The sequence below is a fragment of the Mus musculus genome, chromosome 2 (genome assembly GCF_000001635.26).
Source record: "Mus musculus strain C57BL/6J chromosome 2, GRCm38.p6 C57BL/6J".
Classification (NCBI taxonomy): Eukaryota; Metazoa; Chordata; class Mammalia; order Rodentia; family Muridae; genus Mus; species Mus musculus.
In genome coordinates, this window is record NC_000068.7 from 125,644,350 (window position 1) to 125,662,867 (window position 18,518).

The window sequence follows — 18,518 nt, forward strand, 5'->3', positions numbered from 1 at the left end:
AGAGAAAAAATATTTTTAATATAATGGAAGATTATGTGCCTGTTAAGAAAGTTACAAAGCTATGTCAGTTTAGTATTTGGTAATAAGTACGGTAGTGTACAACAAAAGATTGGCCAATAGAGAAACTGTAAGGAGGAGCCCAGGAATCGGAGCACGAGCATGAGCTTAGTGTATCAGAGTGGTGTTAAGGGAGGAAGATAGCACCCAGTCAGCAGTGCTTGGAAGGCGGATCCACACGAAATTAAGCCAGATTCACTATCTCATACAAAGTATAAAGGGCCAAGAGGAAATAAAACTATACAGCCTATAAAAGAAAATGCAACAGAAGCCAGACAAAACGAAAACTAATTGAAAAGATGTATGTAAGAAACGTGGTAGAGATAAAAAAAAAAAAATAGAGATTAATCACATAGGAAAAAAAAATAAAAGCTCAAATGCTTGAGCAAAATCAATAAAATCAATAAAACTAACAAAGGAATACTTGAATAATTAAAAAAACAGCCCAAGAGGACACATTACCAGGGATCCATGAAACAATAAAATAACAGTAAAGAACTATTCTCCACCAAGCTATTGGGGAAATCACACTGCCAAGGACTTTGCATGCCTCCTTGTTATATTTTGGCTCCTGAAACAAATTTTAAACTCTCATATGCATATCAATGTGAAACAAGCTGAAAAGAGGGAAGACGCCAGAGAGGCACACCCTCAGCGTCTGGCCTAGGCAAACACGCAGAGTGGGGTGGCAGGAGGCACAGCAAAGCCCAGGGCACAGCGAAGCCCACAGACAGCAATGACAAGAGTCAGTTGACAAAGCTGAGCCAGGGTTGAAGCAAGCAGTGTCATCTGTGGCTCAGACAGTCTTCAGAGTCCCTGCGCATCAGCATGCCAGTGACTGCTGCCCCTTTGGGAATGTGAGTCTCCGCACAGCTGCATCTCTATTATTCTATGCCATCAGCTAGTTTGAGTGCTGAGAGGGAAGGCACTTTGGCAGGTGATAATGGCAGCCATTGGAGGCTGCGTGCCATATTGTATAGGGTCCCACTTAGATGTTAGAGAGTTAGAAGGAAGACAGCAGAGACCTGGGCCCTGACAATTGTCCACAGGCAATGCCCGACTGCCACCACCACACTACAGGACCCCTAAGCTTTCTCTAGGCACCCAGATACAGTAACTTTCAGCTTCCCTTGTAGGGAGGTGGCCACATGTCTGGGTTCTGTAGTTACAAGTGAATAAACGAATGATGTCTTCTAGTGAAAAGAAATGATCCTCTGACACTTTGGGGGACACCCGTTAAAGCAGTGTTCATGTGCTACTCTTCCCTTTCCTCTCACGGGCTGAGTACAGGCGAGGACCCATGCAGACACCTGGGGCCAGACAGGGAAGACAGGTGTCACGTGTAACAATTCTGCCCAGTCTCAGTCCTGCGCCACCCGTGTTTGAACCGGTACTTAGAGATAACTAAGCCAGTCCGTCTCACGCTCCAGGATCCAGGAGGATCCTGGTTATGGAAGCAGAGCTCGAGAACCCTCTCTGCCACCATCAGTAAAAACAATAAGGCTCTCAGAACACCTCCCGTTTGTAGTGTGGTGGGATGGACCAAGGATCCCTGCTGGTCACAACTCTGGGCTTGTGTGTGTTTATTTTGTTTTTTTCCTGAGTGGATCAGTAGGGTTATCTGGATAAAGGAAGCAAAGTCTGGAGAAAAGAGGCTAAAAGGATCTTTAAGGAAGAGGGAAACTGGAGAACAAAAGAGAGGCTGAAGGTCTATTTAAGGGATGTTGTATATACATAGATAGATAGATAGATAGATAGATAGATAGATAGATAGATAGATAGATAGATAGATAGATTATATAGATATATAGATATATAGATATGAATGACCACTGCTCTTAAGATTTTCTTAAATTAACATTTTAATAATGCATTTGGGGGCATGTGCTGGAGAGATGGCTCAGTAGCTAAGAGCACTGGCCAATCTTCCAGAGGACCCGAGGTCAGTTCCCAACACCCACGTAGCAGCTCACAACTCTCTGTAACTCCAGCTCCAGAATCCCCAACACCCTCACATAGATATCCATGCAGGCAAAACACCATTGCACATGAAATACAAATAAAAATAAATGCATTTGGACTGGGATTTGATTTTTGGATGGAGGAATGGCAAGCTGACATTAACCTCAAGGGGGGGCCAGAAAGCCCAGGAGGCTGTGCACGCTGAATCCCAATAGGAGGTGAACCTTGGGAAAGCATTAGCACAGGTGCTGATATCAGTGCAGGTATAAGGGAAGGGTAAAAGCAGAAACGCTGTGGTCCGGGCAAGGCAGCCTTGTCTGAGCAGGGATTGGATGCTATGGATTAACATTACCACATCCTGTTTTTCTTCGTCTCTAACAGAAGGCTAAATCTACTAAGTTACCTTGGAAGCCATTTCTGTAACAAATATCGCCTTAGCCACACAGGACATTTCCCTCTGGACAACCTCAGGAACTCACTTTAACAATGTGAAATGAATACCCCGGCACCATCTCCCATCTTCTGTGAGGGATAGAGGTGAACTTCCTTCAAGGAGGAAACAACTGCCTCCCCCGTCACAGCTCCATCCCAGCCCGGTGGTCAGCTCCTAGATGGCCTACCATTGGTGGCCCACATCCAGACAGATTCTTGGGCCCTGTGTAGGACAATGCTGGCAGAACACACAGGCTCTCTGAGGAGTCGTCCAAAGCTTTCACAGGCCTAAAATGTGTTCCATTGCACCTCTGCCCAGGCAAACTCTCTTCCTGTGCATCTAGATGGTGGTGCCCATAGAGACCCCATATGCCGACCTCCACTTTGGTGTATAGTTCCAGAGAACAAGCCTGGTTGGAGTGAGAGTGACGAGTAATCATAGTTTTCTACCAAGTCAGACGACCTGTCTCACTGCTGATTGTGAGGGCTCACTTCATCTAGACAGTTAAGGTTCTGCTGAGGGCCAGACCCCACAAAATCTCCTTTGACCCGTCTCAGCTCACGGCTGCCCTGCCTGAGAAGCTCACTTCTGGCAGCTCTGCAGAAGCTGCCTGGGCAGCGACCCGGCCTCCTCAGGGGCCTCCTCAGGGGCAGCTTCCCCAGCTTTGGAGCAAGTCAAGGCTGGTACCACACCAACCTCTGAGCACAGCATCTTGTGAAAACACTGTTGTTTATTTTTCAAATGATTTTAAGCTTTTTTGCTTATTTAGATTTATTGATCCATTCCTACTTATACATTTACCACCCCCAGGCAAGCTCACCAAAGCACGATTTCTCACTCATCGTATTCGACCCACAATTGAAGTTCACGGTTAGAGAACAGAGCTCTCATTTCAGGGCTGTATTTGTCAGGGCGGCTGAGGTGATTACATGAGCAATGACACTAAACAGAACAGACAATGTCCATTGCTCCTCATGCAAAGAAACAATTTCAGGCTTATCAGCTGGCTTTGTGAGCCCTAGCTTGATCAAAAACACACATCAGAGACTCCGAAGCAATGGAAGTAAATTCAGTGATGGAAGAATGATTCAAAACCATGTGCTATGGGATCACCGATGGAGGAGTGAAAGACTGAAGATGCTGAAGGGGTTTGCAACCCTATAGGAAGAACAATATCAACCAATCAGACCCACCAGAGCTCCCAGGGACTAAACCACCAACCAAAGAGTACACATGGAGGGACCCATGGCTCCAGCTGAATATGTAGCAGAGGATGGCCTTGTTGGACATCAATGGGAGGAGGGTCCCTTGGTCCTATGAAGGCTTGATACCCCAGTGTTGGGGAATGGAGGGCAGTGAGGTGGGAGTGGGTGGGTGGATGGAGGAACACCCTCATAGAAGCAGGGGGAAGGGAATGGGATAGGGAGCTTGGGGGCTGGGGACTGGGAAAAGGGATAACATTTGAAATGTAAATAAAATATCCAATAATAAAATAAAATAAAATAAAATAAAATAAAATAAAATAAAATACTCATATGCTAAATCATTAAAATACATAACATGTCCACAAAGATCTGATTCATTATTCACTAACAGTTAACAGTTAAGAGGTCAAGAAACTAGCAGGTAAAGGCACTTACCTGCCTGCAGGCATCATATCCAAGTGTAACGGCCAGACACACGGGGTGGAGGGAGAGAGCTGCAGCTTGCCCTGAATGCCGTTGTGTTTTATTCATGTGTATGAACACACACAAATGAACAAATAAATGTAATCCCCCCCAAAAATAACAAGTTAGAAAGAAAGGAAAAAAGAAAGAAGAGAAGAGAAGAAAGGAAGGAGGGCGGGAGGGAAGGAGGGGGGGAAGGAAAGAAGAGAGAAATCATTGTAACTCCCCAAAGATGAAGCCAAGGAAATAGTTTTTAAATGACAAACGGTGCCTGATCATAGTGGTCTCCCAAAAGACATGTTGAAGTCTTAGTCACCTGTCTAATTTGGTAAAATGGCCTCTTAGATATAATCACATTAAGGATCTTGTACAACCACCTCATCACACTCAAAACGCTGACTTGTCCAGCCACAGGAGGCAGAGGATGTAAGCTACTGTAGTGCTTATGAGCCAAGCATTGTTGACAGTCACCAATTAGCCACAGAAACGAGGACAGGGGCACTAGGCAGAGTGCTCAGGGCATCGAGAGGAGTCAATGCTGCCAACAGCTTGGCTTGGCCACTCGACCTTCATAGCTGGTAGAATCGGGAGCTGTTCTCAGACACAACGTGCACAGTGATTGGCTTGTTGGTGGTGGCAGACCAGGAAATAAATACAAGTAGTGGGGAGGCACTTACTTCCGAGGTGCCAGGGGCTCCCCTGTGGCAGAGCTGAGCTTTGATTTCCAGCATAGCTGTGCATACTCTGAAGAGCCTGTGTATTGACATAGCAGGGGTCGTCAAAGAGATCCACTCTCCAGAAGTGCCTCAGCGATGGTGTGTCACCCTGCCCCGCTCTCTCGTGCGGGATACCTGGACGGGTTAGCAGAGAGCAGGGCATTATATTTTTTGCCATGTAAATCATGGCTGAGTTGAAGAGCAACAGGAAGCTGTGTGTCATGCATACCCACCCCAGCAAGGACTGAACACTGACACTTCGGTCTCTGAGGAAAAACCACCCTCTCCCTGCTCCCCTCCCCTCTCTGCGGTATTCCATTTGTCAGCGGTGCCACCAACAATAACAGACAGGAGAGGTATGCAGGAAGACCTGAAGGAAATGGCTAGTAAAAGCAAGGATCTGTAGAGCAAACAGTGCCTGATCAAGGTGATAGATAGTCCAGGAGGAAAGGAAATTTATCATGCTGAATGTGAACTCTGTCACTAAACCCCCTTTAAAGGCTTGTTACTTAATACAGAGTCTTACTTCCTTTACACCAAATTAACTTAGAAGTAAATGAATGAACGAAAGAAACACAGTTCTGTGATGGCCATCCCTGGCTGTCAGCTTGAGTACATCTGGAATGAACTATAATTCAGAAATGGAGAGCACACCTGCGATCCAGATCTTGAGGTTGGAAGACACAGGCTTTTGATCCCAAATCTTGACATGGGATGACACATGGTTTGATCTGGATCTTGAGGCATAGTGGTCATGAAAAGCTTAGGCCCAGCCAAGGCAGTACACACCTTGAATCCCAGGAGACAAAGGCAAGCAGAATTCTGAGTTCAAGGTCAGCCTGGGACAGAGCAAGTTCCAAGTAAAGAAAAGCTTAGGTCCAGGCATGGTGGTATACGCCCTTCGTCTGGGCCATAGCTTCTGCTGGAGCCCTCCATAAGGACAATGGAAAGATGAATGGTTCGTTCTTCTGTGTCTGCTTGCACTTGCTTGCCAGCACATCTGTTGGAACCTGCTTCTTCAGGATTCCAGCTTAGACAGAAGAGCAGCTGAAACACCTAGCCTCATGGGACTGAGCAACTGCTAGATACTTGGACCTCCCACTCACAGCTGCCCATTGTTGGGTTAGTTGTACTGCAGAATGTAAATCATTTCAATATTTTCCCTTAATCTGTGGAGACATTCCATGAGTTCTGTGAGTCTAGAGAAACCCGACTACTACAAGCTCCTAAGGCTAGAACGTCTGGCTCTTTTCTCCTCTTCTCGCCAAGCTCAGCCTTGCCCTGGTTGCTGGTGTTTGACTGTATATAGTGGAGTGGCCTCTTCCCTCACATTAGTTCCTCCTCTCCCGTCAGCCTGTTCCCTCCCAAGCCATCTCAGGCTACACACACTGGCCAAATGCTCTTTTAAAACTGAAAACCCAATCACGTTTCTCAGAGATTTAAAAAAACCTTCTAGTTACTCCTCTGCAGAACTTCTCTGTCAATCCGGCTTTACTTCCAGTCTCTGCCGGAGGTCACGTTGGCCTTCTGCAGTATGGCTGCCACTTAAACCTCAGGCATGAATTCAAATCTCTCTTTGCTCAAGGCTAGCGGGCTCTCTGCGTTCCCAGAGGCTTGTACTTAGGCTTTGAAGGCCATTCCATGGGAGCGATCAATCCTCCCACCCTTCTTACTTGCTTAGGTCTGTACCACATCTAGGCTGCACATTCCACAAAAGCAAGGGTAACATCCGCCTTGCTCACAGCTGCAAAGCATCACATGTCTCACCCATGACTGTTATTGGATACATGGGTATTAGCACAGTCTCTCATGATCTGATAGCATGAAGGACTATCCATCCAAATGGCTGTGTCATGAGGATGCCGGGGTGAATTTTTTTGCGTCTCTAAATGAGCACATTCATAAACTTCAGCTGTACGTGCTCCAGGATCATCGTGAAGTTGTACCCAGGACCGTGGCTCTTAACGGCCTAACATTCCTTCTTCTATCCCTCAGTCTCGCACCCCCTCCAAACAGGACAAGCTCACACCAGCTGTCCTATGACGGTGAGAGAGAGGCCCAATGGGAAGACTCCACTCTTGGTACCTGTACCTGCTCCTTGTTCTCTGTGCTTCTGTTTGTCCAGTCTCTGCAGAGGGAAGGGTTGCCCGGGCGCTGTATTTGTGCACTTTGTGACATGTGACTGCTTGCTTAGTCGAATAGAGTTATGGGCTAGGGAAACTGCTCCACATTTTCACGACAAAGTGACTAACAGATCACTGCAAGGCAGCTGCAGGCTGGACAATACTTCCCTAAGCAGTGTCATGAGTTGCGGGATCAGTAACGACCTAATCCAATGAGACCTCTCCCCATTCTCAGCATTAGCCTGCTCTGAATGTAGATGGACATGGGCTTTGATACTAAATGCTGTGTGAGGCCTCAATAGATATCACCGAGGGAAACTGTTGAATAAATGCAACGATGTGAGAGACAGAACAAGTCAGCCTCGCACGGGAGAACGTGCTGCCAGTGTCACAGAGAGGTCCGAACAGGACAAGCTCCTACCAGGTACTTGCTGAATGCTGGGAATTCCCAGGAGGAGGGAAGTAGGAGGAGGGACAGGAAGGTCTCCGTTCCAAGAGGGCACGATTTCAGAGGCATTTGCACTTTCATTTTCAGCCATATAACTAAGAATTAGTTTAGAGTTGAAAACTTGGTCTCAGCCAAAAGACTGAGAAGTAATTAACTTAGGATCTTAATTGACTGTAAAGAATTTTATAAAAAAAAAAAATTTTTTTTTTGAGACATAGTTTCACTATGGAGGCCTGGTTGGCTCAAAACTCATTACAGAGCCCAGGCTGGCCTTGAACTCTGAGCTCTCTGCCAGTGGAGTGCTGGGATTTAAGGTAAGCACCACAGTGGAATTTTAATTTCTATCAAAAAAGAAAATATGCTTATAGAAAGTTAAAGTGCTGTCCTCACTCACAGATCTTCTCGCGCAGCATGTAGAATGGCAAAAATCAGAGATAAACTACAAGGGGCCTTCCAGGCATTCCGTTTCCATGAGAGTTTTCATGATGTCAAAGCAATACAGAACCCAGTGGTACAGCCACCCCCTTGGGGATCACATGAGAGCAAGGGAGAAGTGTGGGGCTGTTGAACAACACACGATAGCATTCTGGCTTCCCTGGGAAGCAGGCAGCACAATGGCTGCACATTTAGTCCCACGTCTGCCCTTTAAGAGGCAGAGCCTACACAGTCGTATGGCATAGAAGGAGTTGGGGTGGCAGCTGGGGAGGCATTGTACCTACCTATTGGCCTGCTCCGTCCCATACAGTTCTTATACACACCGCTGCACGTGGAGTTCCCAGGCTGTACAAACGACAGATTGCAGGATGTATATCAAGAGGGCATGTTTATAAAGAAAATGATAGCTTTCAGGAAAATAGAGCATGCAACTTCACTTTCTGACAGGTTGGAAACAGAATCTGGGTGGAAGAAAACAGAACTCGATGGCCACCCTTTTGGAATTATTTGCTAATGTGGATCTGAAGTTTAGGGCTGTCGAAAGGACTGCCCATGTCCTGTGTCTTGAGGGTCCCTTCCTCTGCTGCAGAAGTCATATTCCAGCATTCACAGTGTCAGCTAGAAAGTGATGCTTAGTTGCTTTGTGTGTGTGTCTGTAGATGTGTTTGTGAGTGTGTGTTCACGTAAGTATGGACGCCAGAGGTTACTATTGGGCGTCATTCTTCAGAGGCCATCCACCTGGTATTTTGGGTTTCAATCACTCACTGAAACCAGGGACTCTCTGAGATAGGCCAGGCTAGCTGACCAGGGGAAACTAGGGGCTCTCTGAGATAGACTGGGCTGGCTGACCAGGGAACCCTAGTTAGCTGTCTCTTACCCCCTCTGCAGCGCTGGGAAAATAAGCCCATGCCACCTCACCTGACTGTGCTTTTAATGTGGGTGCAGGGGATTAACTTCACTTAGGCCCTCAAGCTTGCACAGCAAACACAGTACAACCTGAGCTATCCCAGCAGCTACCTGTGTTTGAGGTGACAAACCCTGCTCTACTAGGGTTTTGCTAGACTCATTTGTTACTCTTGAAAATCTCAGCCAATCAGAGGGCTTCGGTTATCCCCACCTTTGCACACATTATCTCCAGCAGTGGAATGAAGATGTGCTGATGCTTTGGAGAAGAAAGACTCATCTGGGCCTGGAGAGATGATGGATCAATGTGTAAAGTACTTGGTGAGCAAGTGTGATGGTTGGGGTTCAGATCCTGAGAGTCCAGGCAAAGCCCTGTGAAGTAGAGCTCTGTAATCCCAGTGCATGGGTGGGTGAAATGGGAGCCAGGGGTGGGTAAATGCCCAGGAGATCCCAGAACAGCTAGCCAGAGAAAGACAGAGACAGAGAGACAGAGAGCGAGAGGGAGAGACTGCTCCAGCAAGGACTCACACTACACACATCTTTAAAAAATTAAAATAAATGAATAGCTTTATCTGACAATAGTATGTAAGATGGCTTGAGGGCCTGAAATCAGTGCCGGATAAGGGCTCTCAGAATCATTTAGGCAAGTAGAACCAGAACTTGAATAAAGCCTGAGTGGATAAAAAAGATACTCACATGATGATGCTGGGCACAAGTTGACATGGGCTCCAAAATGTAAGGAAAGGCAAAATGAGTGAAAGAGGTGAGTAGCAGAATAAACTAAATAGACTAAATAGAAAGGCGAATGGAGCGGGGCACGGTAAAGTGCCCTGGATCCTGCACTCACAGGGCAGAGAATGGTGGATCTCAGGAAGTCCAAGCCAGGGCTACACAGTGAGACTCAGTGCAATGCAGTTTGGTATTAGAGCTTAGGAGACATGGAAGGGCTGAAGAAGAAAAACTAGAGGACCAATGTGTCCTCAGACTAGAGGCAAGACCTAAGCCTAAGAGGAGCCACAGAAGATGCTCACCCCAGAGCAAGATAGGGTTGGGGTCTCCATGAGGAAATAGAAGAAAATATGAGAGAAAAGGAAAGACTCAACTCACTTTTCTTTTCTTTTTTGTTTTTTGTTTTTGTTTTTCGAGACAGGGTTTCTCTGTGTAGCCCTGGCTGACCTGGAACTCACTCTGTAGACCAGGCTGGCCTTGAATTCAGAAATCCGCCTGCCTCTGCCTTCCAAATGCTGGGATTAAATGTGTGCACCACCACTGCCATGCTTCAACTCACTTTTCAAAGGAACAGAAATATGTGGAACTGTAGCTCAGTGGATAGAAAACTTTCCAGACAAGCCTAAAGATTGTGGTTCTTAGAACCCATGTAAATGCCAGACAGCTCCCACAAATCCCAGAGCACAGGAAGCAGCAAGAGAGAATCCCTCGAGCAAGCTGGATGCTTGACTAAGTAAACAGGCAAAAGACCCTACCTAAGTAAATTCAGAGAAAAATGATGGACATCAACCGGACCTCCATGTGTGCTTACATGTTCTCTCTCTCTCTCTCTCTCTCTCTCTCTCACACACACACACACACACACACACACACACCATACACAAATATGCAAAAAAATTAAAGATGGATTGTGGCATCCCATGTGATAAAACAAACGTAATGAGTCACGTGTTATATACGCAAGTGTTCACTGTAGGACTCTACATGTGAGTGTTCACTGTAGGATTCTTTCAACTATACTAAAAATGTTGAGATCAAGGGACCTGGGGCAGACGTAAAAAGTTCAGGAAGGGAGCACCAAGATGAAATAATGTTTGGAAGCCAACAGAAGAGGACTCATCCAGTGGGTGTCAGCTCTAAAGATGGAGGAAGATTACTAAAGGGAGAAATCCACTTAGCAAGGAAGTCCCTCGTGACCTACATAAAAGTCATTTACCCCAGGTTGCCAAGCAGAGTTAAGGTCTCAAAGTGTGTGAGAGCCAGGATGAAGACAATGGCCTTAGAAGTGGGAATGAAAAGGTGAGGTGGTGTTGGTGGATTGCAGCGGCCAAAGCTTATCCACAGGCAGAGGGAAAAGAGCCAATGGCGTTATTCTGGGCAAGGCCGTAGGGCTGGCAGGAGAGGAGGGTCAGAGCACAGGGAGGATTATACTCAGAGACACAGTGACTCAGGAAGAAGCAGGAGCCCAGGAAGACAGGGCAGGTGGGAGGGTAAAGATGACAGCAGTGCACTGGGTGCTTTTCGTTTTCCCAGGGAAGCCGGATATGATGTCAACTAGAAAGCCCTGATAGGGTACTGAGAGTAAAAATGATCCAATATAGACTGTGATTTACCCCCCACGTTTGAAGAACATGGTACCTTCACATTTGAAAATCCTCAAATCGAGGGCTCTCATGGTAAGAACAGAATCACACCTGCGGTACCAGGAACAAAAAAAACCAGTGCTTACCAAATAGCACAACTTTTCACACCGGATAGGGCAGTATGCCATTTGGTCTGTAGCTTGAGCCTGGATGCGCACATCTGAAATGCCGCCTTCAGGTGGCTGCTTCCCCGGGATGGAGTTGTAATAGTCATGGTCTCTGTCTTCAGGGGCACCATCAACAAGTACCTCCTCCCTGTAAGGGGAAAAAGAGGCCCCAAAAGGCTGCGTGGGAATTCGAAGGCTGTAGGGGATACAAAGAAATCAGAGCCAAGCAAATCATGCCGAAAATCTGCAGGCGTGTTTTACGTCTACAGCCGTGCTTAAGCCACGTCAAACATCTGAACCTCTGCACTAGCGTGCTTGGAAGTCCGTGGAGAATGCCGATGGAGAAAGCCAGTGAAGACTGTCAAGGGTGAGGCCTTCGTATTTCTCTCCAGTTAGTGGTACTAATGATGATAAACAGCTCACCTGAGTGAAAGGCTCTTTCACCTCAGCATCATAAAGACACACAGCTTCATTTTGGAGATGTTTTGGTCAAAGAAAATTTAGAAATTGTCCTTTGGGTAGAAAGCCCGGCCCAGTTTACTAAACTAAGATGAAAAATCCATTTTAAAAGGAGAGCTGTAGCCAGCTATCTTGTCTGCACAAATCTAGACAAGTATGGTATTCATAAAGAACTATTAGAGTCACATGTGGCAAGTGAGGGAATTCTGTAAACATGCAATTGTTTTAAATTTGAAACAGGGTAAAAAAAAGAAACAAACTGGCATCCATTTCCAAATTGGAATTAACAACAAAAGTTCCTATAAAAAAGAATAAGTCAAACCAAATCTCTTCAGGATTTTGTATGCATGTGGCAGGCTTGGGATGCGGGGGTGGGGTGGGGGGGTGGGGGGTGCGGTGTGATTTAGAGGAGGCGTTCGTGTGTGTCTGTGTGTGTCTGTGTGTGTGTCTGTGTGTGTCTGTGTGTGCCATGACACACATCTGGAGGTCAGAGGAACTTTGGGAGTCAGTTCTTGCCCTCCTTGTTTTGAGGATGCAGCTCTTTTGCCCACTGAGCCATCTTTCTCAAACCAAATTAAGTCTTTTTAAAAATGAACTAACTTATCAACCCCCATGACCGCATGATCCTGAGTAAAAGCTGTCACCAAGGCTTCTGGTACCCCTTTTCTGTGTTGCCCTGGAGGATCTACCTCATAAAGAGGGATCTCCAAACCCAGTGCTCACTGATAACACAAGATGATAATGTGGGGAAAGGTACACTTAAAAATAAATGCCCAAGGATTTTATTTCTTGAGCATGAACTTGGCAGTAGCTGGTGGCCTGAAAGCATCCATGGCCACAGACAGGAGAAACACCAGCTTTTTGGGTCACATCTGCTCCACCCCAAAGGCTGCAGCCACTTAGGAGGCCTACCAGCAGCTAACAGATTCCTACAGAGATTGTCGATTTTTCCTGTTTTACTCTTCCATTTCGGTTTGTTTTTTACGAATATGCATGAGATTCAGGGTTAAAGAAAATCGGAGAAACTTGATAACGTTTATTATTTCATAACTTCGTAATTCATAGTTTTATGTAACACTGGAGAAATGGGGTTGGTTCCTTCCCACATTTAGTGTCAGAAGAATATCTGGATAAATATGAGTGGAAGAAAAGTAAGCCACTCTTATTTTTGGTTTTATTGCTGAAACTGTTACTTTTAAGAACAAATATTCATCTCATTAGTGAACTTAAAAAAAATTTTTTTTGTGCTTTATTTTTACACAGGGTTTCACCAAGTAGCCTTGACTGACGAGGGACTTGCGGTGTAGACCAGGCTGGCCTTGGACTCACAGAGATCCCCCAACCTCTGCCTCCTGAGTGCTGGGAGCCAGGCATGCGTTACACATCCTGCCATCATGGTAATGCTTTAAGTGTCCAGAAAGACAGAAAATTAAATAATTATGGAACTCTTGACTGACCTTTCCCAAGTGTTCAAGGAAGGATTTTTCAAGTACTGTTTGAACCGGAGTTCAAAGGCCTGCCCTATGGTGCTTATGACGTCTTGGGCCATTCCACTGCGACACTCCAGTATGTGGCACGCTGTGAGAAGACACATTAAAAATATAGTATCATGAGAACATTATACAAAAGCAAAATAGTTCCAGAACATGAGAAAATAGTTGTGTTTTTAAAAAAAAAATCAAACTTACTCCATCTCTAAAAAGGCATAATTAGGCTTCATATTGAATATAAATCAAGGAGAAAATATTCAAAATCCACATACCTGAAAAATTAGAAATTTTGATCTGGGTGTGGTATAAAAATACCTTTAATACCAGCGCTCAGAAAGCAGAGGCAGGTGGATCTCTGTAAGTTCCAGGTCAGCCTGGTCTACAGAGTGAGTTCTAAGACAGTCAGGTTACAAAGAGAAACACTGTTTCAAAAAAAAGTGGTATCAAGGCAGATATTTAGGGCTCATGCTTCAGACTGTCTTTAATTTTTTTGCAATCATTTATAAGTGTGTGTGTGTGTGTGTGTTTGTGTGAGAGAGAGAGAGAGAGATCAAGTGTAGGTCAGAGGACAACTTGTGAGTCCCTGAGATCAAACTCAGGCTTGATAGTAAGTATCCCTACCCACTGAGCCACCACTCTGGGCCTGTAAGAAATGTTCCTCAGATGGAGCAAGATAAGTTGTACCACATTATACAGAGATGTCATTATAGTTGAGGGTTTCTTGTTTGTTCATTTCTAATTTCATACATATGTGGCTCAATTAAAAAAAACAAAATCAAAATGAGAGTGATTGCAAAATAGAACCAAAATGGCTGTAATTTTTTTCCTTCGTGTTGAAAGAAATAAAAATCAGGAAGACGGGGGGGGGGGGCTGGAAACTCCAGCATAAATAAGAAAACATACAACACTGATTTCCTGTGAAAGAGGTAAGAGGATGGGAGACAAGAAGAACTCTGTGAAAAAGATCCAGAGCTGAGTTCAAATTCCACCATCTGTGCCACCATCTGTGTAGTCCTGGATGGGCTACTTGTGGTGGCTTGAAGAGGAATGTCCACCCCTCCCCATGGGCTCAGAAACCTGAATGAGGTCCCAAGTTGTTGGAACTTTTGGGGAAGGATTAGGAGGCGTGGCCTTGTTGAAGGAGGTGTGTCACTGGGGGTGACTTTGAGGTTTCAAAAGCCCATGCTATTCCTAGTTAGCGTTCTCTGCCTTGTGTTGTGGATCAGAATGTGAGCCCTTGGCCTACTGCTCAGGCCCAGTGCCTGCCTGCTCCCTGCCATGATGCTCATGGACTCACTCTCTGAAACTAAATCCCCCTTCCTTACAAGTTGCCTTGGCCATGGGGTTTCATCACAGTTCTATAACAGTAACTACGGCCAGGTCTTCACTTATGAGGACAGCAGGATAGGCTGTCTGTCTCCTTTAGAGAAAGTCTGGTATTTTTTTTTCTTCATACTAACTTAAACCCTCTGAGGAGCAGGACAAGCAGGCTGGGCACACAGAAGCACTAAGCCCGACCACCACCACTTGAGCACACTCTAAAGCGCTTCAGCTTCTCTGCAACTTCTCTGGATTGAATGCCTAGAAGGTTTTGGTTTTGTCTGTCCATAGGCAGTTCTCCAAATAATTTTCTGCTTTGCTTCAATTACCCTGTTGCTGGCTTTTTTTTTTTTTTTAAAGAAGATGGAACAGAAAGTAGAAAAGGGAAAAAATAAACAGAAAAAAGAAAAAACAAACAAACAAACAAACACCATGGGCTCCTGTCTCTCTCCATTAATGTGGCAGGCTGCCCTAGGCCCGTGCCACACCCCACCTCCTCTTAGCAAACACCCCTATTTTGACAGTGCTACTCTTTGAACTCTTAGTTTGTTCACATGATCACAGGGAAGCAACATAGGAACCTGCCATGAATCATATACAAAATGCTAGAATTCCTGGTCGGAGCTGCCCTACCTGCCGCTAACAGGCAAAGGGGAAAAGACGGATACATAAGAAATCCCGTGTTCCCAAGGGATTCTTGGTGACATGAAAACAGCCATGGCAGCCTGAGCTCTGATGTCTACATCTGGAATCAGTGCACACACCTGGTTTCTTTCCCAAGCTCCCAGTTCTACCTATGAGCATCAGTAAAAATCATAGGAATCTTAGCATGTCCCTTCACTAGGGATCCTAAGGGTAATATTACACAAAAGAATGAATATTACTCTTAGCCAGTAGAAGGCCTTTTAAAGAGTTTTGTTCCTTTGAGTTTCTGAGATGGTGAGTCTATGACCATCATAGCTAGGAGCATGGCAGCAAGCAGACAGGCAGGCATAGCGATGACACAGTTAGCTTACAGCTTACATCTTGATCTACAAGCATTGTGAGGCACAGAGAGCTGACTGAGAATGAAACGAGCATTTTTGAAACCTCAAAACCCACCCCCAGTGCACACCTCCTCTAGGTACTCACTATATACCCCTGGCTGGCCTGGAACTCTCTCTATAGACCAGGCTGGCTTTGAACTGACAGAGATCCACCTGCCTCTGTCTCCTGAGTACTGATATTAAAGGCATACACCACCACTCTCAGATTGTTCATTTTTCCGTAAAGATCAACATTTGTCTAGAATTAGTTCTTGAAATAAAGGTCAGTGTCTCAGATCATCCACCAGATGGTGCTGTGGGACGCAAATGGAGTAGATGCCTCCCGAAGCATCAGACTCCAAGAACAGTAGATTCACAGACAGCAGCCTGTGTACTTTACAAGCATAAATACAAATGTAAGTTAGCAGATTCGTTTAGGTTGCTTTTCATTGGCAGGGGCGTTGGTTTTACAATTCTCTTTTAATATTCAGCTCATGGCTTTCCTATACATAAACAGTCCAGGTAAACCGGGGTCTTTTCTCAGACTAAGTTCAGATACGGTATGAAAACCTCCTTAGCCTGCCACAGCATTGGAAAGCTGAAGACAGCATGGGCTTCCTCACGACAGCTACAGGAGAAGGCTGGACCTAACACTGACATTTTTAACTTGCCTTCTCTACAAAGAAAGCGTTTCATAAACTGATGAGTTCATAACAGGGCCGTAGCCAAGTTAGGAAAACGTAATACCAGCTGGATCTGGATGGAAACGTTGAACCAGGTATACAGCAGAGGGACGATGGGGGAGGGGTGACACATGGAGGATTATTAGCAGGAAGCCTGGTCTCCTGTGCCCACCTCCACTTCCTGCCAGTCGAGTTTTCCTCCTCACCCTTGCCGTCTGGCTCCTGCCTTTCTGAAGTCACCTAGTCTGTGGGCTCTCTGCTGAACTGAAGGTGTTTTCTTTCCTTCACTCTCCTACTATTCCAGCGTGAGACTATCCCGGTGTCCTCTCCAGGAAAAAGTGCTGTTCCTCCTAAGAAGGTCGCTCTCACCGGACCTCCTCCTCACGCTGCCACGCCGCGTGTCCTGGGACTTCTCCCCTCTCTGCAAGCCTCAGCCCCTTCCGTTGTGGACTCCTCTGCTGATGGTCCTACTCCACTTCTTCTGCTTCCCTCTCTCCGTCTCCTCGCCTCTAGCTATCTTCCCGTCTCCCATCCCCCAGACCCGTTCCTGGCTGGCATCAGGCTCCAGACCCACAGTAGCAGGCTCGGAGGGCATTAAGGGCAGATGCCTAGCTCATGGTCAGTTTGGGGCCTCACCTCCCATTCACCAAGTGAAAAGGTTGGAGTACTGGATTTTACTGAGGCTGATGAAGGCAAAGACGCTTCCTGCTGGTCTGAGGAATGGATAGTATTTCCACACACCTCAATGATTAGAACACTGTAAACTACTGAACCCAACCAGGCCCATCAATCTCCCGGTCAGGAGGTCACCCCTGGTTGCCCCTGGCAGTCCCTCTACTTGTAGCACCCGGAAGCCCCTCCATCTGTGCGGTTGTTTGCAGATCTCCAGTGCCAAGCTTTCTGAACTTTACAGTTCTAACCATAAAGCCTAACCCCACTGCCACCCCAGCTTTCTATCTCTCCACTGAATACCAACCAAAATCTTAAGATTTTTGCCTAGTCACTGTTTTCTGTGAAGACTACATAATCCCACTTCTATAGTGGCTTCCAGACTCCCATACCTGACCCTAATTCAAAGGCCTGGCCGACTCCCCTGATCTTCCTACCTCCTCTCCAAAGCCCCTGCCATGATTTCCAGCCTATCTGTCCTGTGGGTTTTTTTCCTCAAACTGTAATAAAATGGACTTTGAATTTCCTTCAGAGTCCATTTTAAGGTTATCTTATTATTGACCAAGGACCTCTAAAAGGAAATCCCAGTCCCCTGTGACACTTGGACAGAGCGGGTCTCCCTAAGGAGAATCCTAACTCACTAGGCAATGTTCTGTCACCTTCTCATTCCACTATTTTTTATTCAGGAATTGAGAACATTTGAAAATATATAACAAATACTCATTATTAGAATTGAAGAAAATAAAAAAGACCAAGAGAAAGTTAAAATCACCCCAAATTCCACCATGCGGAAACAGTTGCTATTAGCAGTTTGGCATAGGCCTTTCCAGTTTTGTTTTGCTTTTTTCTGTGTAAATCCCCGCCTCAAAAATCACCTGGGCCACAGTACACAGATTCTCATATTCTGTCTGTGCGCTTAATAGCATAGTGGATACTTCAACTGTGGCATTATACATCCTTCTAAAACAATCTTGAACATGCTATGGATTGGTTTAATTTTTAATAGATGATACTGGGTTAATAATTGCCTCCGGCATATAAATATTATATGGCAGTGATTTTAATTGTTTGATCTCTTTGCACATCCTAATTACTTCCTGAGAAATGAAACTGCTGGTTTAAAGGCCAGACTGGGCAACAGACCTGACCCAAATCGTCAAACAGCCCTATAGAATGTTTGGATCTGTGCTCTTGTTGGCTACATTCAAGATTAACCACTTCCCTAAAGCACACTTGTCATTTCCCAATATGAGAAATCTAGAAATGAACCGTGACATCCATAGCTTTTGTGTTCTGGCTTGCTCGGCTTGCTCATAAGCTGCATTTCCTTCAGATGCTTCTTGGAGTCTTGTAAGGCTCTTTTGAAAGGAACTTGTGCTCAGGACTTGGAGTTTCTCCACCCTTTACTGTCTAGGGGCCTCAGGGAAAAAAATCTTTTTTGTTTTTCCCCAGATAAGGTCTTTCTATATGGCTTCAAATTTGCTATCTCCCTGCTTCAGCCTCCTGACTGCAGGAACTGTAGATGCGTGCCGCTGTATCTGGATTTAAAAGGCCCTGCTTGTCTTGACTTTAGTCTTCCATTATCTATGACATACCAGTATTACCTACTTTGTTTTATATATACATAACATATATACACAACTTTATAC

The 18,518-nt window shown here is 45.5% G+C and overlaps 1 protein-coding gene across 4 annotated transcripts in view; it reads right to left on the minus strand.

Moving 5' to 3' along the window:
- Shc4 (SHC (Src homology 2 domain containing) family, member 4) overlaps positions 1-18,518 on the minus strand; it is a 96,710-nt gene that overhangs the window by 16,911 nt on the left and 61,281 nt on the right. For all 4 annotated transcript variants that reach the window (XM_006499656.4, XM_006499655.4, XM_006499657.4 and 1 more), the window contains 4 exons: positions 13,140-13,260; positions 11,203-11,371; positions 8,126-8,186; positions 4,797-4,970 (listed from right to left, as the gene is read on the minus strand). In XM_006499656.4, the coding sequence (XP_006499719.1) occupies positions 4,797-4,970; positions 8,126-8,186; positions 11,203-11,371; positions 13,140-13,260 (525 nt within the window). The remainder of the gene's footprint in view (positions 1-4,796; positions 4,971-8,125; positions 8,187-11,202; positions 11,372-13,139; positions 13,261-18,518) is intronic.